We start from the raw sequence: 26,140 nt of genomic DNA on the forward strand, positions 1-26,140 counted from the left end.
ACGGTATCAACCTTAAAATCTAGTATGACGTTTAATATACAGGCAGCTGCTTACGTTAGATCAAAATACAGTGCTCTTAGTGATTGGCTTGCACGACTAAGCTAAATTTCAATTGAATTAGGAAAATACCGATTATTCTTGTATTTCATAAACTGTACCATCAAGCTGTAAGGAACACAATGACGGATTTAACAGGGTTACGAATGAACGTGGCCGCTCTGAAACGGGTAGACCCCTATGTAAAAGATATTCTGGAGACTGCGACACACGTAGCACTTTATACTTTTAACGCAGTTAATAATGAGTGGGAAAAAACGAATATTGAAGGTGCTCTATTCGTATACTCGCGAAATGGCGAACCCTATAACAGTGTTCTTATCATGAATAGGTAACGTATAATGTATATACGTATATACATACATATATATGTACATTTTTGTATTGTATTTGTCTATATTTTTTAAACATATTACAAATATTAAGCGTGCGAATAATAACATATGTATAATTTATACTATTCATTAATACATTCAGTGAAAATAACGTTCCAGGAAACATGTTTTATAATTAAAGGTACAATGAATATTTTAATATTTTCTATAACTCATTATTTCATGTATTGTATTAGAAACATTGTTTTTATTAGATTTGCATTAGTAAAACAAATTAATGTCTATGATTTAATTACAATATTATATATAGCTTGATAGGTATTTGAAGTATCATAATACTATATACCATATAGCGTTTAGCAATCTTATTATAGGTTATTATTTGACATTATACGAAAGATAATTATATATAAAAAAAAAAATCTGTGCGAGTCTTAAATAAGCCTATTATTTTATGTATGAATAACATTCTTACAGATTAAATACAAATAACCTAGTAGAGCCAGTTACGCAAGGTTTAGATTTACAACTCCAAGAACCCTTTTTACTCTATAGAAATTCCAGATGTAATATTTATGGCATTTGGTTTTATGATAAAGAGGAATGTGTACGCATTGGTGCAATGTTGAACAAACTTATTAAAGAATCAGAGGAAAACCGCAAGACTTTCAATAAACCTGCTGTTAACGTAAAAAAAGAATCCGGCCCTAATGCGAGCAATGTTGATATATTTAGTATGCTTAGTAAAGCTCAAGAAGACTTTAATACTAATAGAAATAATAGTAGTAGTGGAGGTGGTAACAAAGAAAGGCATAGTACTAAATCTCCGTTAGGTACTCCTACAACTGATGATGTATCTGGACCATTAGCTGCACCATTAGGTCCAGATGTTACTTCACAGAGTGTAATGGATTTTTTTGCAAAAGCAAAAGTTAGTATTATACGTTCGATCATATATAGTGTTTTAAAGTAAGGAGTTGGAAATATGTTAGATTTTACAATCTTTCTAGGTTAATACTGGTCACTTTAAGGCTGGAGATCAGCCTACTCCAGGGGGTACTGTTGCAAACGAAAGTAAGCCTTTGCTTGCTCGATTAATGTCACACCCAGCAGCTCACACAGTTGAACATATTGAAAAGCAACACAGATCTATAACTCCTCAACCAGCTACTCAACAACAGACTACTCCAACTACTATATTGACTGCTAACAGTGCTTGTAATACAACAGCTTCGAACAGAACTAAGAAACGAAACAGAACTGCTTCTCAACAAGATTCAATGATACCGACGCCTGCGTCTTTAACTCAAGAAATTTTAACACCTATGAATCAAACTGCTACCGATACAAATGGAACAACGGGATTTCTTAGGATACAGTCACCAACAAATGCATCAACTTCTACTTTGACGAATCATCAAGCATCAGATATTATTGGTCCTAGCAATTCAAATCCACTTGCATCTTTGTTTGCTCATGCATCTGCGACAACGGTGAGTGGATGTATATATCGACTCGTGTTAGGTTGTATATTTATATAAGTACGCGAATTTTGAAATTTTTGTTTTAATCCTATCAGGCATCGGAAGATATTATTACGCCTCCCACTCTATCAGGAAGAGGATCAGCACCGGCATTAATTCCTCCTGTTATGTTCGCTGCCCCTAGTCCACCTGAACCTTTAACCAGACCGTTAGAACCATTGACAAAAAATCAGTTTCTTCGAGCCTTTAACTATTTATTGAGAAGTGATCCTGATTTTATCAACAAACTTCACGAAGCTTATGTTAAATCGTTCGGTGAAATACTGTCCTAGAACTATGACTTGTTAACTGGTATAAATGGAACCCGTCATGCGGGTTGTGACGGTCGACTGATTATAGTATCGAGCGAAATCTAGTATTTCTATGTTACATGTACATAGATGGAACACAATGTCCTGCTCGAATTTCGATTGAACTTGACTGGTAGCCCAATTTTTGGGAAGATCAAATCATAGATACAAATAAAGATACATACCTTAAACAGTATTTTTATAAGCTACTACACTTTTTCCCATGAAAAAGAGTGAAATGGATCATGGATGCATAAGAAGGTATAAAATGTGTGGAAATTGTAAAAGGAAATAAGACGAGAAATGTGAAAATTGTACGATTTTAAACTGTGATGCCAAAACATTTATATTATACTAACATTTTATGATTACTATTTCGAAATGAAACAAGACAAATTTTCTGAGCTGATCAAATAGATTACCTATTTTACGGAATAATGACATACCCTTCCTATATATCGGGTATCGGTATGGTATGTATATGTAATTATAAAAAAAGGAGGAAATAAATAGAGACCGATTACTGAAAAATTATTTCAATGTATTTTAAGTCGATTTTCGTATCGATTTGTCCCTCATGAGTAACACGTGTTGTAAAACAAAGTCGTGGTACGTTTAATAATATAATTATCATACAAGTTACGTCATATTATCACAATATAGTAATATTTATATGGAATACAATTACTATGTGAGGAGTACATGATGTACTAGAATAATTGATTTGCGGAAGAAGATCTTCTACAATTAAAAAAACAAGTATCAGACTTTTTAGTGTTCTTCATTCATTTTTCATCGATATCGGTTCTCGATGGAAAAATGATTCTTATTGCAGGATTATATGTGTATCCCTTGAGATTATATTGTAACATTACTATGGTCTTCTGTCTAAACCCGTCTTTAACATTCGAAGTTCGACGATATCGTAAAACGCGATTACAATTACAATTTGTACGCCGCCTAAATAAGCGAATATCATTTAATATACGATACAAAATACATAATCTATTTACAATGCTACAATAAAGGCGTTATCATGCGTATCATTTTTTTTCTTTCTTTTTTTTTCTTTTAATTAACGTCATGTACAAAGGCCCTGTTTTATTGACCTTTTCTCACTCTTCAATCGTACGACGCCATTCACAGGATCGTCGTTCAAAGGAATTGCAGCTATCGATGCACAACACGCAATGTTATAATTTACAGCAGTCGCTTTTTTCATAAAATTCACAGCCAAGTGGAGCTATACAAGCCCGCTAGCTTTCTAGTTAGTCTTACTAATGTCTATCCGCTAGAACACTTTATCGAACGTCTTTGGGATTGCGAGATTATTAAACGAGAGGCACTTTCGGTGATCCTAATAACGGTGGTCCATTATCGGGCATTTGATGTGATCCGAGTTTGTTGCTTTGCGTCGGTACAGGCTGAAGTAATCTAGTGGCAAGACTGGCCAGTATCAGTAGAACGATTAGACCGCAAATCGGTACAGCGATTGTGGCAGTCTTGAACCATCCATCTGTCGCCTGACCTCCGTGATTGATCGGCTTCACCGGACCGAGAAAAGGTCGTTGGTCACCCACCAGTACTGTTAACAATAAAAAGTCTTTCGTTACATACCTAGCTGTTTGAAATAAATTATGCAAAACGCTTCATTATTCATAAATTCACACAACCTTCGACTTTCGCCATTGTTTTAAATCACCGGTTCGAGGCTTCGTAAAATTCTCTTCCTCTCTCTCTTTCTACATATAGACATATATCTTAACACATATTTATCGAACAAGTGGAAATCATTGAACTCAAGGATTTTTGCAACGTACGAAAACTAAATTTGAATAATCGAGTTAAAAGGAAATGATATTGTGTTATCTCGCACTATCGATACAAAACGAACGGAGCGCGACTTGTATTGAAAAAAAATTCGTTGCAAAATAAACGTTGAGGCGCGTATGAAAATAGCATTATAGAGAAATGCGAAGGCGCCACTCCTGATGGCATCGCGTCGAGTCAAGTCCACGCAATTTTAATGATCTTGCAATGAGAACATTCGTTCAACCTTGAAGAGTCTTGTTGAGCCTGTTTCTCATGGCTGGGCTATCCACGTGGTTACAGAGATCTTGTTCGCAACAGAGGTATCCCGTAGGACATTGCTGTTCTTTGAAGCTCTCATCGAGGCAGCCACTGTAGGCGCTATGTTCTGCTCCTAATAATGATGGATAAAAGCAGCCCCTGCCACGGCACATGTATCCTTGAGGCACACATTCCGGTTGATTGCAATAACACCTCACTTCTCGAACGTATGGCGAGTCTACGAATGAAAAAAATATTGAGATTAATTAATTTTTGTTATTACGAGAGGAATTCAAATCGAAAGATTTAACAAGATTAAAAAGAACCGGTGAAAAGAATTGCATGCGAGGACATCAAGTTTATAATTTGAGAGAATCACGGCAATGAAACAGAAATACTATTACGAGATCAGCAATATAAATTATCTCCAGTGCTACGCTCGAAATTGTCGGACAGAGGGAGAGAAGTTTGAGGTCAGAGAACATTCTTCTCAACTGGAATAATACCGAAAGTGCGATAAAGCGAACAACACGTCTTTCGTTTTTCATGCTGTTTTTGATAATAATAGCCTTGATTGATAATAGACGATTCATTCTGATTAATGATGCAATATTACGGTTCGTCTTTACATACGCTAGATTCCCTTGTACTTGTCTCCAACATCTCGGATATAACAAGATTCTACCAACGAATGTATATACTAGTCAAGCGATATACTGCACATTCTACTAATTGATTACATTTCATCTTTATTTATAAGCTTGTATAGTGGATAAGACAATTCGAGCGATATAATTCCACTATCGTTAAGCATTTTCACGTTCAAGTATCTTAAGCATAATTGCGTTGATATACTTGGCGGCCTCCCTTAATGAGTACCCGACTGAAAGTCATAAAAGATTATACCCTGCTCGTTGCAACAGGTATACAAAGAGCTTACTTTCGTTTACCTGCCGGCTACCAAGCCCTCCTTCGTTCGTCGATGTGACTTATAATTTTATATAGGCTCGTATGAATATCTTAGTACATACATAATTCGACAAAATGCGAATCGGTATAAGATGTACTGTATATCTACGAGTACAGCGTATATCACGCTAACGTATTTGCCAAACAAATTTCTTAAAATAAATGGTAGAAGGACAACAAATTTTGATAGAGAGTAATGTTTGAGATGTTTTGCTCGAAGAGACTACAACCGGGGGGTCTGGAAGAAATCCACGGCGAGAAACAGGCTCGATACAACACTGGGACCGTGCTTGACATAGCGTAAATATACATTACACAGAGAGAGAGTAGAGTTCTCTCCGCGGTGTGTTAATGAGGGCCGTATGAAATAAACAAAGAGACACGGAGCAGTTCGCAGTGACTAACCATCGTACCGCCTGTTTATTATGATAATGCGAAGCCATCTTTATCCGTGACTTTACTCTCGCCCGTTTACTCTTCTCTCAGCCTCTCCCTTCGCGTTTCCTTCGGCCAACGGAATAATTTATTTTGCTGCACAAGCTGCCATGTGGATTTCACTGCAACGAGCTACGGTTTAACGAAATAATTCATTAGCATGATTGAACGTTGCCTCTCGACTATTCTCATGAAACTCTCAAGGCGATATCGCGGCAACCTTCTTTTTCTCTTCTGTCATCGAGAAACAAAGCGACGCAACAGATCGATCGATGCGAAACTTCGATATCACGAAGCGTGTCAGTCAGACCCTTTTGTCGGTGGAACAAAGAACTTTGGTTTTGTAACGATTAGCCGCAGCAAACTTGTTTATTATGGTAATGCGAGACCATCTTTATTCGCGATATTACTTCGTCTACCCCTCGAATCCTCCCTGCGTCTTTCTCCGTTAAACGATCCTTTCTCCCTCGACGAAACTTCTTACGTTCCCCTCTTTCTCCGACTTCTTGCTAATAAGCTTGCAACGATGCCCTGCCTCTGTCTGCCGTCTCTCTTTCTCTCCGTTCGTCTTTCTTGTTCGTTCCCCGTCTTTCTCGTTTTCTCCTTTCTCATCGCGCATCTTCATCTCTGTCGCGTCCACGAGGCCCGCCTGATCGGCGAATAAAAAACGCTAAAACAGCCGAGTCACAAAAGAAAGATTAAAGTGGAGAGAATATATGGAGAGAGGCATGCGGCCTCTCGTTGTGTGCACCGTTGCGTTGTTGTGCCGCTGCTCGCTCGGTTGGTCGGCGGCTCTCACGAGCCTTCAGAGCGACAAAGCCACCGGAGACTCGTAAGAGCCGTAAGAGGGTTTCAGGAAAACTTCTCTTCGTAATTCTCCAGATTACGTAAACTTCTTGCGACCAGTTTCGATCAAACGCAAAGAGTCCTCGTTCATCGAAGGGTTCTTCATACGAACGACTCGGCCGTTCGAAACTTTTACGAAGATTCCGTTCAGTGAGTCAATTATAACGTAAGTACTTTTTCTCCAAAAGTATCCTTCGATGATGTAACCCCAGATACGACATCTATATTTTATCTTACGTTACGGTTCAATGAGGTAGTTTGAAGTTTCTCCAGAAAGGTATACACGCCTTTCTTTTTTCATCGGTGCCGCGGAACGTGGTTAGGAGGAAACTAGAGAGAACTGTATCTACTCTGTGGAGAAAGGGGAGAAGGGAGGAGAGACAGAAGAAGCTGGGGAGAAGGGCTTCGTGTGCGTTTAAAATAAAAAGGGAAAGAGGGAAGCAGCGGGAGGTCGAGAAGGCCCGGGCAAAAGAGAGATACGGCCGACATGCCTGGAGCCGAAGAAGACCCGTCCGAAAACAAACAGACTGCTTCGCGGGGTCGTTCGTTATGCGTCCATGGCATATTAATTATTTCCCGACGGGCTCTACCCCCTGTCTCCTTCATTCTCTGCCCATGTTGCTCGTATTTCTTTTTTTTACATTTTTGCTTCGGTTGCTAAACGATTACAGGTTCGAGAAGCACGTGAATCGATGTTCTCCTTCCATTACTTTTACTCCATTATTTTCATAACAATTTCTCGATACGCACAGTGCGAGTGTTCAGGCATTTTTTATCAAGTGCGCGAAACATTTGCTCAAATCGGTTGGAACTAACGATTAAAAATGTGAGACACGTGATCAAAAGCGAAGCATTGCAAAATTCGTTCCACATTCGACAGATTGCCTCGATTTAATGACGTTATAATCCGTAATTTATGTAAATGCGCGCGTGTGTGTTGCGAATTGAATAAAGATCACGGGAGGAAAGGGAAGAAAAAATATACGTTGCGATGCCGCGGGCAAAAAGGTAGACAGGTCTGAAATGCTTGACGAACGTTCTCCTCTGTGTGTTTTGCGCTCGTAAAACTGTCCGATTTCTTCGGGCATGATTGGCGAATTCTTCGTATCCGTATCTTTCGATAAAAGCTTCTAGCGACGCACACTACGGGAGTACGCTTTTGATGATACTTAACCTTTAACATACTGACGTTAGATATGTGTAGTCGGTCGGGACATCGGATATATCTAACGAGATACACGTGCTGGTTACTTGTAACTCTCAGATAAGCTTGTTTATTTGTTAAAACTACAACAACAGGCTCGAGGGTTCATTTCATTTGCTCTTTATCTGGGATTAAATATTCATTTATGTAGACGAATTCCAACTACATCACATCTCACCCTGTTGCTCGTTCGTGTAAAAGTTAGCTAATTAATCGAATACTTTTCGCCAATTAACTCGCGAAACATCAGACACGCGTTATTCCGATTATTTCCTATATATTTCCGATTGCATATTGTATGCGTTGGATGAAACATTTTGAAATTTCATTAGTACCGTAACGGAATTGTTACGATTATAGCGGCAAGAATTTCAAACTAATCTGAAAATCTATACGTATAGAAATTATAAGATCCTTACTGTAAATCTGTATCGAGTAAAATTTGGCTAAATTGTGGTATAAATGGCCACTTTAAACGTACGAAAAGCGTTAAATACGGTGGCAGTGAATTATGGCTTATCGATGTAATGGACAAAACTCGTGTATGATCGTGATAGTCGGGTCTCGTTGCGACGCTAATGAAGAATTCTCAAAACGTCTTGTATAATATACACAAAATATGTTCATAAATTTCAACGTACGTAAACGCAATGTTCTTTGAAACTATTTTCTCATTAGGCTTCGTTAGAATTTCACTCGGCAATAAGAAGCTCGCTGGGCAAAGCCCGGCTCGATCGACGTGGAATTCAACGAGCAAAAAGATAATCGATACTCGCGTCGATAACGAGTCGCTAAAAGCGCTCTACGAAGGGTTTATCCAAACGACTCGTGCAACATGCCCGAGGATAGAAAGCCGTGCTCGACGGAAACTTGATTTGAACGAGCCCCGTTGTATATGCAATTAGAAGAGCGACGACCCATGTACATACATGCACGGGTTGCGTCGTGGCTGAATGTACACCACCGCCGGGAATGATGAAACTAATGAGTTTCTCTCGGTTCCCTCAAGTGTATCCGTAATGCACGTACATTGCGTAACAACGTCCCTCGTATACGCGCACATTTATTTAAATCTAGTAGATTTTATTTCGTTGCAGAGGACGTTTAAGAGGAGACGAGCCGCGGCTAAGCTAATGGCATTACTTGGCCAATTACAAGGTGAACTGAATCGTCGATGACTACGAATATTGGATTTTCTAATTAATAGGAACAACGTCGACTTGTTATGTAATGACAATTAGTGGCAGTTGTCGGCTAACGCCGATTAATTATCAGCTCTATTCGTTTCGGTTTAATCATGCCGGGATTTATTTTCCTTCGTTGGTGGTATACTATCGAATACAGGTAATTCGCGATCTCTGTTCAGTCGACGAGAAAAAGGACACACGCGCGACTAATTTCACAAAATTCTCTCATTCCGCTTAGCTAAAATATTCTATCTGCTACTACAAGTTTTATCGTTTCCTTTGTGCGATCATTGTCCTTTTTTTTTCGTTCGATTTAATTATAATGTAAAAAATGCTAGATAGGATATTTTTAGCAACAAGGACACGGTAAGATTCGTATTTCGATTTTTGTTTCCTTCACACCTGATCGGGTGTTACTCTAACGAAAGCGTGACGAGAGAAAGTTTATCGCTGTTCTCAATTGTTCATTCCGGTAACCGCGTTATGAGGTAATTGTTAAACACAGAGTGACTCGGTTATCTTAATTTCTAATTAGTAACGTCCATCGTTCTAAATTGCCGCAATTAGTATTCTACTGGGACGTAAAGCGCGTTGGTGGCCAAATGTCACCATAGCAGCGTTGAATTTCACAGGAACACACACGTGGCTACGAATTCGTGTTGCTTCTGCCATGGCGGAAGAAAGTTATCATTACGCTATGGTATCATTGTCGCTACGGGAAAGAAAAAAGAACAGACATCGAGATAACAATCAGGGATTACGATACAGTCAAGATTACAACTGCCGGTGACCGTGTATGGGTTCGCGTGCATGGAAGACGAATGGCTCGCGAGAAAAGGGGTCGTTTCATCGTTTCTCAATCTTGGCAATGGTACACATCGTCTTTTGTGCGTGCCTCATCGGCAGCAGGTCTACCGGGCCTGTCGAACGAACGATCTTTCACTGCTAACATGGCAAGATGCTATGGAATTCGAAACGATCTCTGCAGTCACCGAACCTATTTAAATCTATTCAAAGCGACATAGAAAATTCCTACAAATGTTCGATAGTCCCGTAGCAACTAACTTTTCGACTTAACATCGGTATAGCATGTAGTTAACGTAAAATTCGAGTACGAAATAGTTGCACAATAGTCAGCCAGAAATAAATTGGGTCGTGAATGTTCACAATGCTTAACTATACTGGATTTCTCGAATTTTTGTATCACAATTTCACTTCCAAATTAACAAAGAAAGACACCTTTGAAGTTTCGAGATGTTTATGCTTAAATTTGCAATATCGTTAATGCGTCGATTTTCTAAGTCCAATCATCCTGAATTCTTCATCGTTTTGTTACATCATCGAAGGGTTAAACGATGTCGGGTCGAAAGAATCGAAAATCAGCGTTTCTTTCTCACGTAAGAATCTCTTTTCCCTTCTACTATGTGCCGTAACACGTGTAACAGTTATTACCTAACTCGCTTCCATCCACGTCTCGACGATAATTCGCTGCAAGGATCGACAGATTGGAGGACACGCGATCCAAGCCAGAAATGGCTGGAACGAGCGGCGGGAGTATTAAGGTAGCGGTGGGAATTATAAACGGTTTTTAAAACGACAAGAAACAAAAGGAAAGAAAGAAGAAAGGTTGGTGAAACGAGTCACGTCCTGCGATCCACCGCGGGACACCTGTTCGTACCCTGACCGCGAGTGGGCTATGAACCTACGAAGTTATGCGAAAACAAAAAGGTCCTCGAGAACGAAAGGTTCCTCATCGACGCCGAAAGGAGTGGTCACCGATGAGAAGAAGAGGAGGAAGGAAAGGAGGAGGATGGAGAAAGTAAAGGAAAGAAGGAGGACGAGAACAGAGGGACCGGTCCTCGGAGAGTTCCTCGAAAGATTCGTGAGAACTTTCGTCGAGCTGGCACGCTGTCTTCGTGGTATTCGAATACGCAGGTCGCCGGATCGATGCACAGGAAGAAGGTTAAGCAGCGATCCGCGATGAATGGGATCGGATACTGAACAAATTTGGTACACCTTTTATTGCCTTCCATCGATATCTCCCATCGGTGGATACCTTTGCAGCAACAGCTGAAACTCTTCCACGATGGTTTCTCAATTATTGGGATTTATAGCGGCAGGCGAGAGTATTTGAACATTTGTCATAGAAAATATATACATATCTTTTTCGTGCGTTATATAAAACATTTTAAAGCTTCGTTATCACTGTAACAAGACACGACTGCCATGCTTATTTTGGAAAAATTTGAAATTAATCTGAAATTGCATATAGGAGCTATAAGATATTTACTGTAAATTATTATTATAAAACGCTAAAAAATTAATGTTCAGGATAAATTGATCATCATGGTTGGGTTTTAGCGAAGTTGGGTATCGATGAAGTTTTAAAATGTTTCGTATAACACACACAAATGGTTTTTATAGGTGTTCGAATACTGTGGTTAGTCGCTGTATGTTTGACAGGAATTTTCGAATTGGTATTTAAAATAAAACAATATGAAAGATTTTCATAAAACTATGCTTCGATACAGACGACAGATATGCTAATCGTTGAGATTAGTAGCGATTAGTAGAAATCTTCTAATTGGGTCGTTGAATTAAAGTATGTGGATGTTTCTTTCACGGAGATTTTAACTATGAGAATACTGGCGGGATCAGGACAGTGGACAACCGATAAAAGCTGTAACTAATGGTTCCCATTAAACGGGGCCGGGTACCGCACCGAATTTAGTTGACTCTTCATTGACTTGCAACGAAAGACGGCCCCGTGTCTCTCTCCAGGAGGTCTACGATAGGTTTTATTGCAGCTGCGTGGATATTTTGACCACGCTGGATGGTCCTGGATCATCAAGGTACGCGCATGCCATGGCAGCGTTATATATAATCTCAAAAGACAACTGTGCATCCGTTTAATGGGTTTGACCTTCTCCTTCTTTCCTTTTTAAGAAGGATGACTGGCCAAGAACAAGGTACCGATTAAACTTTTTCTCCTCTCGAGGAGGTTTCACGTCGCGAGAGAGGGAGAGAGAGAGAGAGAGAGAGAGAGAGAGAGAGAGAGAGAGAGAGAGAGAGAGAGAGAGAGAGAGAGAGAGAGAGAGAGAGAGAGAGAGAGAGAGAGAAAAGAACAAAGATATCCTTAGCAGTTTTTTATGTCCGATATTAAGAATGAAATTAATTTTCTTACCAAGCAACTTTGCGTCTCGGATCTGATTGGAACGCTGTCTCGGTTAATGATCTTGAAATATTTTTCGTAGATGCACAAACAGATTAAAACCACAATGCGGTACAAAACATATTTCGTCGAGTACAGAGTACAAGAGTATTACAAGGTTACGTGAAACAGCCGTATAATACAATGGGGAGTAACGGGGTGAAGCAATTTCTGTGGGCAGGGGCAACGATGCAAAGCGGTTCGCCGAATGCACGACAAGTGCACCCGCATAATAGGCCGGTTCTTCTCCCTTCCTCTTTTCTCAGGCGGACGACTGGTCAGGAACCCGGAGCTCAATAAAACTTTTGCTTTTCGTGGTGTTGAGAAGTCCTTCGCTTCCTACCATGGAGATGCGAGCCGGGACCGGATTCCGCGTCGAATGGAAGAAAGGGCTGTTTAAGTTCTTTATCGACGGTGACACGAGCCAAATCAATTTCACGAGTGTCCGCTTTCTCAGGTGTCGTAATCTTCTTCGACGAAACTTTACGTCTCTTTGAAAGTCGAAAAGTTTCCCTGCCTTCCTTTCGTCGACCAGATCAGACCGGTATTAGGTCAGGGCAATTTAAGAGACAAGCGGAACGATAAAATTGTTATTTTTTCAATTCTCGGTCGCTATCCCGATATAACCAGATGATTTTTGAAGATGGTAAAGGAAATGCGAGTTACACGAGGTTTACGTCTTTGTTTTGAAGCTGCTTGGACGATTTCCTAAAACTTTCATAAACCTCGATCGATGTTGGCTCTCGTAAAAATCTACGAAGATTATTTTTTGGCAGACGAGAAAAATTGCTAGGACCTTTGTTTGCAATAACTTTGGTACAGGATGATTGGTAACGAATGATTGGAATGTACGATATAAGCGATTGATTGTCGTCGATCGATATCTGTACAGGCGTAGTCGTAGTAAAACTGACAGTCACGCGTGTCGTGTACAAGTAATTATCATCATTTTATAAAAGGTGTAAATATAATCGCGAATATACATAACAAATCGTTCCATTTCGGTGTACATTGTGGATCTGTTGGTCGATTAGGAGACAAGTGTACAAGAAAATTAAATTACCACGAAGGTAACTCTACCGTGGACGCGAGACTTTAAATCACCATGTAAATCGACGATACGATCTTCGGACATGGAAGTGCCCCTCTGTACGTGCGGATCGGTTTGAGTCAATTAAATAAGACGAAGCTTTACTTGGTCGTTTCGTTAGCTGGCTCGCCATCGGCGGTACTAATTTCACCGATTGTATCACGAACGCGAACGAAGAAATTTATGGGGCCTAATGGGCCGAATAAAGATTCGTAAATCGAATAGAAGTAATAAAGTCGAATTGAATTCGCAGCAGACTATCGACTAACCGAGACACGAAATTCGCGGAGAGACTTGTAACGTTTGAGGCGAAGACAAAGGGCCGATAAGTCTCCATACAAATAAAAACCGTATTCCCGTGAACTTTCTATGCTGAAATTATACAGAAGAGGTATAAACCGTCCGAGATCTCTGATCGAAGCTTCCAGCCGCAGGCAGTTCTCTTGTAACGGATACTTGGGTCAAAAAATTGTCCCCGGCCAAGGGTATCTCCGGCTTTCGGCTAATTTTCGTTTCACAAAGGGTATGTACGAAGCTGGTATTTGCGTTGGGACCTGTAACTATCATCCCCGGAGTACCTGGCCATTAAAGAAGAGGGCAAGGCAACGCAGCGAACCAAGCAAAGGACGGGGTGGCAATTAGCAAGAACAATAGGGACCTGGAGGCCCTTATTTCTGGGAAGTAGGAGGGTCCCTCTGGGTCCTGCCATTCCAGAGGCCAGGTATATGTATTTTAGACTATAACCCACTGTCTTGTCATGAGCTCGTGTGCGTGCTGGTCTACGCAAGCGTTGGTATTTCGGCGCTAGAAGGCAGGTTCTTGATGTTTTCGAGAGAGGCAAACCAGTGATTAGCCCTACTTAACTCGACTGCGTGGACGCGGTGCGGGCATCGTCAAGTAAAAGGCATCCTCATCAATTACATGCAATTGCCAAATTGCTCCAAATTACATGCGTGGATCGCGGACCTTTTATGATAATACTTGCTCGTTTTGCTTCGCCTGGTACAAGAACCACCTTTAATTATCGCTGCTCCGGCGCTCCTCTTTCGAATAACGCAAACGTAATCCGATAAAACGAAACGAGTCCTTTGGATTTCTAGTATTTTTTCCATACCCAACGTTCTCACGTAAAGAGCGCTGTTACTCTTCTAATTTTTCACTCTTGGCCGTCGAGATTTTTCATATTCTCCTTCCAAGACGGAAATAAATGCGCGATATCTCGAAAAATGAACAAACGCTGGCTAAATCGTTTTAATCGAGAAAAGCAGAATCGTTATGCAGAGAGTCACTTTGAAAAGAGATCTTGGAGTGGAACGAAGAACAGAAAGAGTAGAAGAAGCATCGTTTACAATGTTGCTCGTTAAAAATTTGTTCGTGCGCCGTAAAGGAAATTGTGCCATTTTCGCGTTACGACGCTGCGGAATACCGATGCTCCGAATCGAAATTTTATAGCGTGCCATTGGGTGTTGGATAAAGTACACTCTCACGATAGCTTGTCACGCCCCTTTGGAATAATGTCCTCTTATGTTTTTCTTCCTCGTTCGTTCGTTCGTTTGTTCGCTCGTGCGTACGGCTGAAGTGCAATTGAACAGCGCTGACTACATATAACGATGGTTCTTTAAGTGCGTTGGCTGAGTAAATAGCACGGATCGCTAGTAGAAATTGACTTGCGTGTCGATACACCAGTCGCTGATTAATCATAATCAAACTATGCACCGAGCAATATTATATAAAACATAAATTCGTTGAACATCGATAGTTCACTAAAATAACGTCGAAAGCACCTGTTATCAAGGAACTGGAAACATGGTATACATGGAACACATCGTGTTATTAAATCGCTTTACACTGGACTAAAACTTGAATCGCATGTAAATTCAAAATATCGTACGTTTAACAAAGTAATCTCTGCATCATTCCATACATTTACTTTTATTTATTTATTTATCTTTTTTCATTGATCCAGATTTGTAAGTTTCGTTTGCGAGCTGTTATGATCTTTTCGTTTATAAGTTTCTATAAAACGATTTATACATTTCTATTTTTTATTCGTTTTGATAAAATCTATTAGACAATTAAACGACTAGAACAGCGATTAATTGCTTAAAACAGAAGCACTTCTAATGAAAAAAAAAAATGCAATTTCAAGGAGTAGAATAGGCCAGGTCGTTGAAAAAAGTTTTTCGTTGGTAGTTGTGATCACCCAAGTAGCCGGACGTTTTATCCTGATCGCTCAAGTATCCAATGATTTACTAGAAGAACAAAGAGTCCGTGGGCCACCCTGAAGGAAGTGCAGTTCAATCGTTCGGAACAGGTCTTCCTCTTCGCAAGCCAGGAGGAAGTGAAACCTTCAACGTTCCAACAAGCGCACCTCGTCTGGTGAGCGAGCGTCTACAATTACGTTAACGTAATCCGCAGGTGAAAAAAGTCGATTAGGCTAACGTCACATAAAAAATCCCGAGGAATGTGGTAGTCGAGCTTTTAACAGGTTTTTACGTCCCCTAAGGATGCACTAATAATTACGTGGAACGCATCTCCTTATTTGTCCCATCGGTTAATTACACCTGCATTCAAGTCTAATAACCAGGTTTTACATCGGTATTTACGTGTCGGTGTTTATAGTAGTATAACAACACGCGTCGTTGCGTTCCTCTTACGATTACGGCCAATGATCAGAGAACCGTATCGCGAGATCTCGGCCGAGTGGCGATCAATCGGAACAATCGGGAAACGTTGCAAGAACACGAGCAAATTGCTATTTGCACATACGTCTAATTGCACCGGTAGCCCGTAAACACATGGTTTAAGGTGTGTATCACCTATACATCTACAAAGTAAACCGCAACACGAGGTTGATTTAGTTGTAATAAGAGGTTTCTCGAGGTATCGCTCTTCGAAGAGCAACAGTGCCTTGTTTGGATATCTTCCGACGTAAAATGAGCTTTGGAAATCGAAATAGTATTTCTCTGTATAAGTAAAAAAGAACGTCGGAACGAATAAGGAACCGCGACCCAAAGGTATATTACCTACCGCGTTAATCGTTAGCAAGTAGAAAACAAAAGCAACGACGACGGTTCGCCTATCGTCATAACTCTACGTTCTCGTGCGCGGTTTCCTAGCTTTCCGTCCTTCGAGCAATTTGTTTCACATGGCACGTATGTTAGGTGCTCACGTGCGTGTACGCGGTTCAGGGAGAGTCGACGGGGACTTTTCAATGGTTTTCTTTCCTTTTTTAATCTTTCGCCTCGGTTGTTACACGCCACGTCTTGGTGAATACACGACGAGCAATGTTTCCATGAAACGCGTGGAATCCTGAACATCGCAAGGAAGAGGGCGGAAAATCTCGTTTGAAAGCGCACGGTATAAAGAGCCGGAGAGCAGTCATTGAAGTTGTTAGACAACGTGTTGCCGATGAACGTAACACGATCGAGATATGTATCGAGCATAAAAGACTTTCCTTTTTATCCCATCCACGACTATTTTTACTTATGCAATTCCGCCTTTTAATTATCATAGCGAGAACGAGTATCATGTTTCCTTTCCACCAGTTTTCTTCGTATATTTCCTTTTACGGCTTTCCGTTACGCGTCAGAAACGTTCGCCTATTGGATTCGTAATCGTAAGAAGCGTGCAAAAATTCAGTTGCAACAAGTCGCGTGACAACTGGCGCGTGCGTGCGCTCTCCTTTGCTCCATTCGTGCGAATCCATTTTTGCGAGTAGCACGCAATGTCTTCTTCTTCTGTATTCAAAGAATGATAAGACACCGAGAAAGATTGGCCAGTTTCAATGTAGGAGTAGTCGCCAAGAAGGTAACGAGGTTGAGAATTAACATTCCATTGACACGAAAATGGCAACGATCGATAAATTCGTGCCTGTGTTAAATCACGATGTACAATTGGGTGACTGCGTGGAAATAGATTTGTATTACCACCTGTGCGTACAGGTAGATTCGAGGAGGCAAGTATTTATAGAGATGTCTCCTTGGAATCGTTGACATTGATTTTGCAAATCTGTCACGGCGTCCGCTATATATAGAGGCTCATTGTAATTACAGCAGAGTAGGAATACGCTATTAAGCATAGTTAATGCGTAGAGCGCTCGTTGGCTGCTATGTAGAAACGATCCTCAATGTTATTTAACAGTCAAGCAGCGCGATAATTGGCCGATCGTACGCCGATTATTGCCTGCAGTATGCAAACGACGACGATTTACATTTTTGCGCGAAATTGCACCGACTATTATCGATGATATTCGGTAAATTTATTTCTGCCCGAAACTCGTACGCCATTACGCTTTAAAAGGAATAGCTTAATTATACGTTGGAAAAACGACGACGAATGCATTATGAGAAGTTGTTGAGACGAGGCTATCAAAAGTTTTGCGGAGCCGGCCATTCTCTGTAATTTCTGTAATTGCTAAAGCAAGCTGCTTGCTTAATTTGAATAATTATCCGGTAAAGCGGAACCTACGTGTTCCGATCGTATCTACATGTCCGCTTGAGTGAACGGCTGCCATTTTTTCCTATTATTATCGGCGCCCGAACAAATGCATTAATTAAGTAGCAAAGATGGTGTCCTTTCGATACCACGGGCATAATTGCTCCGGTTTTTGCTACCTTTTAAGACGAAATAAAGGTCCCATTAATAATGCGGCTTCGCCTGCTGTGCGTTAAACGAAGCGATTTATGAATAAATTACAATAACTACGTTAATTATACGTTAATTAATATTAGGCACCATATCTTAATTGGATACTGTAATAAAATTCCTATAACGCTAACTATATCATTTAAATATAATCCCTGTAGGCGATATGAGTCATCTATCTGAGCGAAATTTAGCTCGTGAATTTCTCCGGTTAATTTTAATTTTTTCCTTTTTTCAACAACCTTCTATTCGACTTATTAATTGATTATACATCGATTGAAATTAGATTGAATTAATATATTGATTATATACGATATGGTAGAAGCTTCGACGAGTATCCCAAAATTTGACTGGATCTTTTGAAGGTCTAGAACAGTAAGAAAATTAGTAGTATACTTAAACGACTCGATGACTACGTACGAAAGGTAAGGAGATACGCTCGTCCATATGGAGATTTCAATTAGAAGACGGAAAGAAAAATGGCTGTGAGGCTGAGTTATGAATTCTGAATGAAATTGCATGGACGAAAGTATGAAAATTTAATCGAAACTTTGATGAATGGATATTATTATATCATTTATGTGAACCAAGTTCATTGAGAAGTAATTTTTATAAGACCAAGCCGAGCGTATTAATGATGTAACGTGATCGACATACATGATTGAAAGAATGTTAACCAGTGGTATACGTATAACGTGCAAGGGAATTGTAGCCACGAGCGACGTGTCCTCCATCGATCGTAATTTGGCAGCAAATAGCTCGAGAAAAGGAAATAGCAATCGTGCGTGCAAGATAAAAAAAAAAAAATATCCCGCATAACCACATTCTGTGTGCAGCGATAAAAATGCATCCAAGACTTGTTTAACGTTTTTACGCGTCGCGTGTTTAGCGTCTAATATATTTCATAGAGGAATTGCGACAGCTTTATGCTTTTAATATCGGTTGATCGATAAAGAGAAGATAAGCATCTGCTGTAATTAACCTTTTCACGTCCGATATTGCGTATATGGAATATTATACTTTCGTGAATTACTAATACATTAATGAACGGATGTTTATGCAATTTCGTATTTCTATCGATCGGAGATTTGTTTCATTTATTAAATACTTTAACGATGTTTTAGACATCTTTTTATATAGTTTCTACATTCTGTGTATTTTTCTACTTTCGAGCTTTCCACGAACGCATAAGCATTCGAAAGGTCACAGGTGACGAACATAACGTCACGTTTGTCGTAATGTCGTGAAAACTCAGCGGTAAAGAATCATCGCCAGAAATCTTACAATTCAATGAATCTCTACTCAAACTCGAGAACACTCGGTGGTATCGATTTCGATTAATTAGGTTTGCGGAAATTGAGTGTTTGTAGAGTTTGTCGATTCACTGGCGATCCACGCGTCGTTTCGAACGCGGTCACGAACGACAACGAGCGGCAAGAAGTCTTGTGCCGAAGGAGGAAGGTTGCAACTAAGCTAATTGATCAAGACTGAGCGTGCCGTTAATGGCGATCTGTACGAGTGTCGGAAACACGTGATTTTGATGCTTGAAATGACCCGAGGCAAAGTGAGAGATTTCGATCCGTCTTCAACGCGTGACATTATCCAAGGATGGAAATAACTGGTTCGCTTATGGTAAATGTTAATTCCAGTTCCTCGAACGAGTTACTCTCGTTGAATTCCGTTCCCTTTGTGTAGGTACCACCGATGGAACGTGCAAAATAGAGATATCTCAGATGTATGTGTGACAAATACATCGCGCAAATATTTATACAGCGATAGGATAGGATAGTGGTTAACACTTACGTTCATTGCTAATATTAAAACGAAAAATAGGTAATTACGTTATTTACCGTGACTCAGTCGTTTGAATAATTTGCGTTATCTCGACAAACGATACGTGCAGCCGTCCGCTCGAAACAAAACGCTTTATCGACTCTGTCTGGATAACGCAAGTTATTTACCGATTGCACGATTAATGGACACGCTCCTGGTTTTAGGTAATTAGTTAACCTTCGAGCGATGGCTGATACCATAATGACTCAAGTCGTTCTTCGTCGTACGAACTTATGCTCATCATACTACCCACGTGAAGGTGCAATTTTATACGAAGAAAAACAAGATATTTTTGTCGATTTTCTGATTTCAACGTCGCTTCGTAATTAAATAAGTGACTTTTAATGTATGACACAATTATTATAATTTACCTAATATATTAGAGCGAAATAATTTCAGTCAATTTTTGCCATGTATTTTCCATCGTAATCGTACATAAACGTAAAATTCTGGTCGATTAACCGTTTCCTCGGTAATTTAGATCAATTGCAAAATTTTATACGACGACGGTAGGTGCCCTACTTCTGAATAGCAACGTGCTCTTAGGTCGACAAAGTTTTATGGTGAAAAGGCGTCTGTTCAGCTGTGAAGTAATACGAGACTGATTGAGAACGTACTAAATCGAGCAACTTTGACGTAAAAAGTAGAAGATGTAACTTCTCGTGTTTTCCTTTATGATCTGCGTGTAACGTGGACATTCAGGCATTGAGATTTCCTGTTTCCTATGCGATACGCTTGTATTATCGCATTTGCATCGCAGAGAATAACCCACTTGAAACCTGTGACAACGGTGGAAGATAAATTGCCGCGTCGTTATTCGCGTAGCAAACATTCCTCCGAAAGTTTCACGATTATTAGACACGTGAAAGCCGAAGGAAAAAGCAGCGAACGCAGTTGGTCGCAGAAACGGCTAAGCCCGTTCATTTGAATTCGATGCATCTTCGGTTGCAGTGGACGCATGCATGCCGCATGCGTGCGTGCCTGCACGCGGTATCATGGCGCATACGAAGCACTGAATTAACATAACGCGCGCGACTCAGCCTCGAACTCTCGCGCGGGTCCGGCCGACAGCCGTCTATTCGAATGCCACGAATATACATAGTTCCCCACCTCTGATTGATAGCCGATAGTAAATAGGGAACGAAATGATCGCGGCTATATGCGGGCCGCGTGACAAACGCATAAACTCGGCTGTACGTATCGCGTATGTTCGTAGTCTACGTACGATATATTATTCGACGATGAACGCCGCCTTGCATTTTCGATCGTTTGATACGAAGATTATATGGCTCTTTAGGCGCCACCGACTCGAGGAATTCTTTTGTGCGCGACGCGTCTCGTCAACAAATCAAATTCCGAAATACTCTCGCGGAATATCAAGCGTTTCCAATGCGAGTTCGTGGCAAAAGTATCGAGCGGTATTGGCCGATCGGGAATGTAAGGGGAAAGGAAAAGTGTCGGGCAAATGGGGTCGATGGTGTTTCCAGAAGATTGAAAGCTTCCGGGACACACTGTCTGTACCGAAGCATAATCGAATCGGTGTTACATCATCGAACGGATCGATATTTGCACACAGGTATCTTGAAATCGAACGAGAGATAGAAAACTATGAAAGATTTGATTGAATTTAAGTATCGCCCGAGGCTTGGCTGTACCGTGCCGTGAATCGTGGCACAGACAGTGACTCGAGGCGCAATATGTCTTGCATTTATGATGAGAAGAACGGAGAATTATAGCTGTTTGGCGCCACCGATAGGAAAAAGAAGAAAAATATTCATTACCAATCCAGGTCTAGTGACGTGTGAGAAGTTTAACCACGCCTGATGCACGTCTCACGATAAAATATTATACTATAGATAGCGATCGTTCGCGATGACTATATTTATATCTTTGTTTTTTGATTTCCTTCTTTTCCTTCCTCGGACGCATAAATTACGATTGATTTCAATTGCAAACTTCTGCCGGCTTATTGCAATAACACAGCTTCGTGTGAATTTCCGAGCGCAGTAATGCACGCTGCGTATCGTTTGACGCATATTTATCGCACGCATGTGCATCGGACAACGGATGGTAAGGGTGCACTGGTACCATTGTTGAATTACAACAAGTTCGATAGGACGGGACACGCGTTTCAAACAGTCGAGTTATATCTGTCCCTCGGCTGCTACTTTTTTCCCGATGCCCACGCATATCCGTAGGCTTTCTCAAACGAAATTAATTAGAAAACAGTTTCTCACTTGAAGATGACATTTGAGAAGACCGTGATATATGTATGTATGAACATTTTAATCAACAAATTTCACAAACTGTTTGATTTTTCCATCGTATCTCTTCCATTCTGCGAGACATTTCAAAAGTATCAACGACAAATTATCAACGTTTACAAAAATAGAGAAAAATTGCTCTTGTCACGTTTGTATCTCGTGCGATCTTCATTTTCGATATTTCAAATTGCTCTTTTTAACTTAATAAGAAAAATTAAGGCGCCATTATCCATTCAACGTCTCGAACACATTTGTCCACGTGTGTGGTCGTACGTGCAAGTCTCGACAGCTTGAAGAATGAGCTAAATTCTCAGACAGCAGACATCGTCTCCGTAACGAGCGCCATTTTTGCATATTATGTATTCGTGGCTAACGAGGTCAAGTTCGAGAAGGTAAAATAACCAGAGAGTGAGTGAGAGAGAGAGAGAGAGAGAGAGAGAAGTATTCTTCGCGTGTGTCGGATTGAAGTAGCTCGATAGGAATATATTCGCGATATCAAGAAACTTTGAACGGAAATTCTATGTTGCCTCTCGTGTGCTACGCAACGAAAGTCATTAAAGTCATTAAAGTATCCACTTGGAATCGAGCGTGGCAGACAGTGGACAATGATTGCGAACCATCCGGTGAAAGTACGACCATTACCTCGCGGCGTAACTGATCCAACGTGATTACTTTGATTAATGTCCCTCTACATTTAATTAATAACGGAAGAGTCGAACAACCGGTGAAAAAACGAGCGGGTGAATGAATTATCGTGCACGCTCGCCAGTAATTTACCGTCTTGCGAATAAACTTTCTCCTTCCCGTTGACATTTCGTAGATTGATGGTGGTGGTACCGCGGGGGCGGCGATTCCAATTAATCGATCGTTATTTTTTTAGTAAATCGATGTTAATTACTCGCTGTTCGCGCCTGTCGATCATCGACTTGGCTATCTTTTCATTCTTTTTTCTTTTTTTTTTTTTCCTTCATTGCCGATTTCAATGATTTCACGAGTCGCCAAATAACGCGACTCGACTTGTCTTTTTCTTTATTTCGCGAAACGCGTAACCCGATCGAATTTAATTTAAGCATTCGATTCGAGCGATAGCGAAGTGGCCGTAAATAACTCCCGGTCCCCGATTCGGAAGCAGATAGCAGTTGATACGTGGGTGGCGCGTATGGAGCGCGAGGGCGCCAAGAAAAATGTCTTAACTTTTATCCATGGTTGTGTGCTGTGTATCTCTACTCGGTGCACGTAATAATATCCCAAGCTGTACGCGACAACCGTCACTTCCGTGTACTCTGTTCACTCGCAGATTTCTAGATACGAAACATAAGATAGCCATCAAGCGTCTGCGATCCGTTCAAAGGGAAGACGAAGCTAGGAATGTTCTCTTAGAAACTTTCGTTGCATGGAGATGAGCCACGAGAATTACCAACGAGATCATTCGGTTTTTCCATCGTTACTGCCAAGACAAAATGTTTTCTTTACGTTTTTACGTAGAAATCGAAAAATGGCAAAGTTCTCTTGGCATCTCGTTCCATCGAGATATCTAAACATTCCATCGAGGCAGAAAGATTATCCATTTTTCTCGTCGCTATCCTTCGGATAAAATATCTTCTTTAAAAGAAGTTTCGTTCGTTCTTGTGCGCTTTATCAAATCGAAAGGAGACCAGCGGTGAACCCATACTCACGAAACCACTTCGAAAGAGCATAGCGGCGCAACGTGCACGCGTATTGGTAAACGTGTATGTGCAAAGCTGTGCACACCGTATATTTACGTACGCGTGGACGTGTAGAAGACAAAGAGGCATAAACTCGTCACGCACGCATGCACATTTGTGTGGCCGACAGGCGCCACCGTGCCGGTTCTGTGTTCGTCTGTGTGTAGACGAGTGCACGTAACACCAGCTGCAACTCGGCCGAGTGTGAACACGTGAAACACCGGCCGTACTCGCGTGTGCGTGCATGCGTTACGTTTGTCGGTGGCGCGCGGATGAGCTCGCATTTTTCGACGCGGTTGCTCCGTTCGAGACAGAAGTTTGTAGTTGCCTCGCGACCATTCCGACATTTTGCATCTTTTCTTTCTTCAACCTGGACTTTTCTCCACCATTGAACTAACACCTCGAATCTTCCATAGCGTTTTCATTCGTGAATTTCTATCGAATAATGAAACGTTTGTATCAAACATTGCTCTTAGTTGGATACTAAAGCACGAGAAAGTTCTTAATCCGAGGTTCCTTGTCCAAAGTTTCTTGACAAAACAGGTTTCTCTTTTTCTTCTCACAGAGACAATGTGGAACCTCGTACAGCGGCTACACAAAGCTTTACACATTGATTAATTAGGTCGAAGTATGTATTAAATATCGTATCGTTTGGCGATATTCTCATGCGATCAGCAAAATTCGGTGCTATAGAAACGAAATCTACAAATAGATAAAAAATATCCTCGATTGAAAGATAGGAAGATACGCCAATATTTTTTGTAAACACCGTAGCCAAGATATTTTGAATCGTACTTGAAACGCTCGCTTCTATTTGTCGCCGACTTTCGGTATTATTCGAGTTCGTCAGAAATCAAACCGATCGATTCCACGTTTCACAAAATTCTCAGTTTCTTGATTAGATGAAAACATAGAACTCGTAACATAAAAGTTTCAAGTATAATTGACTGCAAAAGTGTTGAAGTAATTACTTCAGGGCAAACATTACATCTTTATCTTTGTACATTCGTGACCTGGAGACCGCTGTTACGAAGAAAATAGAATTTAGTGAAACAAAAAATTGGGAATAAGGAGAGGTCCATATTATTGTGTCCTTGAATACAAATTGTGTTTTAGACTACAAAGCCTAGAAACAAAGGAGCTATAAGTAGATTTCTATTGGCGTTTCTTGTAGCCTTCAGCTAAAGCTACAAGGTTGACTTTTTGGTAATGTCCTTTGCTATAAATATATGAACGTGCTCCCTATCATAGCTTCTTCTATTGTATTGTAATACTGTAAGAGTGAGAATTTGGATCAGCATATACTAATACTTGTTTATTTCAATATATTTTTCTATTACAAATTCAGTCATTCGTTATATTCTATCGGTCAATCTGAACAAAAAGTTTGCTTAAAACCAATAACATGATTTTGTCAATGCACGATGCGCGCAAAAGCGTCCTTTTCTTTCTATCATTCGGTCTAATGCTCGAATCAAGGATCATCGTTGCGTAAATTCGAAATTTCAATTGATTTACGATTCAAACGATTCTCGCTCGATTCCCGTTCCAACACACAAACGATAACATTTATAAAACTGACAATTGCACGTCTGGGATTCGAAACGAATGAGTCATATCGTAAAATCGACCTCGCTAGTCTATAAATATGCAACCGGCTGCACGAACCGAACTGGGAATTATCACAATTCCGTAACTTGTTTGTATCGCATAGATAAGAGTCTGGAACCCCGTCGATTTACGTAATTTTTAATGAACCCTTGCAAATACAACGTTTTCTGCACACGACTCGCCGGGTGCAGTCGTTAAAGCGACACGCATTGTCTCTTTGATCGATCGGAGGCTTCCAGCGTTTCCTGATACACCGCGAAAGCTAATCAGCGTTAATGATTCTGGGAAAACTGCGTGCAACTTTCTAATCTATGTGCACTATAAATATAAAATTCTGCATGATCGTTATTCCTCGAAGAAGAAGATCGACACAGCTTGCAGATAAACGGTCGGATTCGTCGGATGCATTAGATTAACGGCTTCTTCGCGATCGTCGAGCGTCCAGGGAACAGACAGACACTGAGAAAGATGGAGAAAGAGGAGAGTGGAGAAGGCATTTTTCCCGGGACGAAGAATGCGATGTGCCGCGTGTCTGAGAAACTATAACGTCAGCGAAATGGTTCCGTGAACCGAATCCCATCTCTTTCTCTGTATATGTACGTAGGATTCGCGAGCGCATAAACAGATCTACGCGTGCAAGCAGAAAACTCGAAGATTAAAAACACGCTGATCGAACGATTTGTCGAGTAGGAGTATCGAGGAATCAACGAAGGAGAAGTTAGGTAACGCGTAACGATACAAAATCTGTATAAGCCGTGATTTATTGTATCGTCTGGTTGCATAAGGAGACTCTTCTCTTTCATTATATCTGCCAGACTCGACAGAAGTTAAGCGATTATCC

At 40.6% G+C, this 26,140-nt stretch overlaps 2 protein-coding genes across 2 annotated transcripts in view; one reads left to right on the forward strand and one right to left on the reverse strand.

The window, feature by feature from the left end:
- Positions 1-2,760, forward strand: LOC126922567 (mRNA-decapping enzyme 1A). The gene is made up of 4 exons (XM_050735288.1): positions 1-388; positions 870-1,323; positions 1,403-1,885; positions 1,972-2,760. Exons 1-4 carry the CDS (start codon positions 180-182, stop codon positions 2,206-2,208), a joined length of 1,383 nt encoding a protein of 460 aa, XP_050591245.1. The 5' UTR covers positions 1-179; the 3' UTR covers positions 2,209-2,760.
- The window catches only part of LOC126922616 (BMP and activin membrane-bound inhibitor homolog), a 26,139-nt gene continuing 2,745 nt past the window's right edge, over positions 2,747-26,140 (reverse strand). The window contains exons 2-3 of the mRNA XM_050735407.1: positions 4,283-4,534; positions 2,747-3,811 (exon numbers count right to left, since the gene is read on the reverse strand). Of these exons, the coding sequence (XP_050591364.1) occupies positions 3,558-3,811; positions 4,283-4,534 (506 nt within the window). The 3' untranslated portion in view covers positions 2,747-3,557. The remainder of the gene's footprint in view (positions 3,812-4,282; positions 4,535-26,140) is intronic.

The sequence above is a fragment of the Bombus affinis genome, chromosome 12, assembly GCF_024516045.1.
Source record: "Bombus affinis isolate iyBomAffi1 chromosome 12, iyBomAffi1.2, whole genome shotgun sequence".
Classification (NCBI taxonomy): Eukaryota; Metazoa; Arthropoda; class Insecta; order Hymenoptera; family Apidae; genus Bombus; species Bombus affinis.

Excerpts from the sequence above, each read along its gene's own strand:
- LOC126922567 (XM_050735288.1), top strand. The coding sequence starts at position 180 with ATGACGGATTTAACAGGGTTACGAATGAACGTGGCCGCTCTGAAACGG. Across the intron at positions 389-869 it reads AGTGTTCTTATCATGAATAG|ATTAAATACAAATAACCTAG; the intron begins GTAACGTATAAT and ends ACATTCTTACAG. Across the intron at positions 1,324-1,402 it reads ATTTTTTTGCAAAAGCAAAA|GTTAATACTGGTCACTTTAA; the intron begins GTTAGTATTATA and ends CAATCTTTCTAG.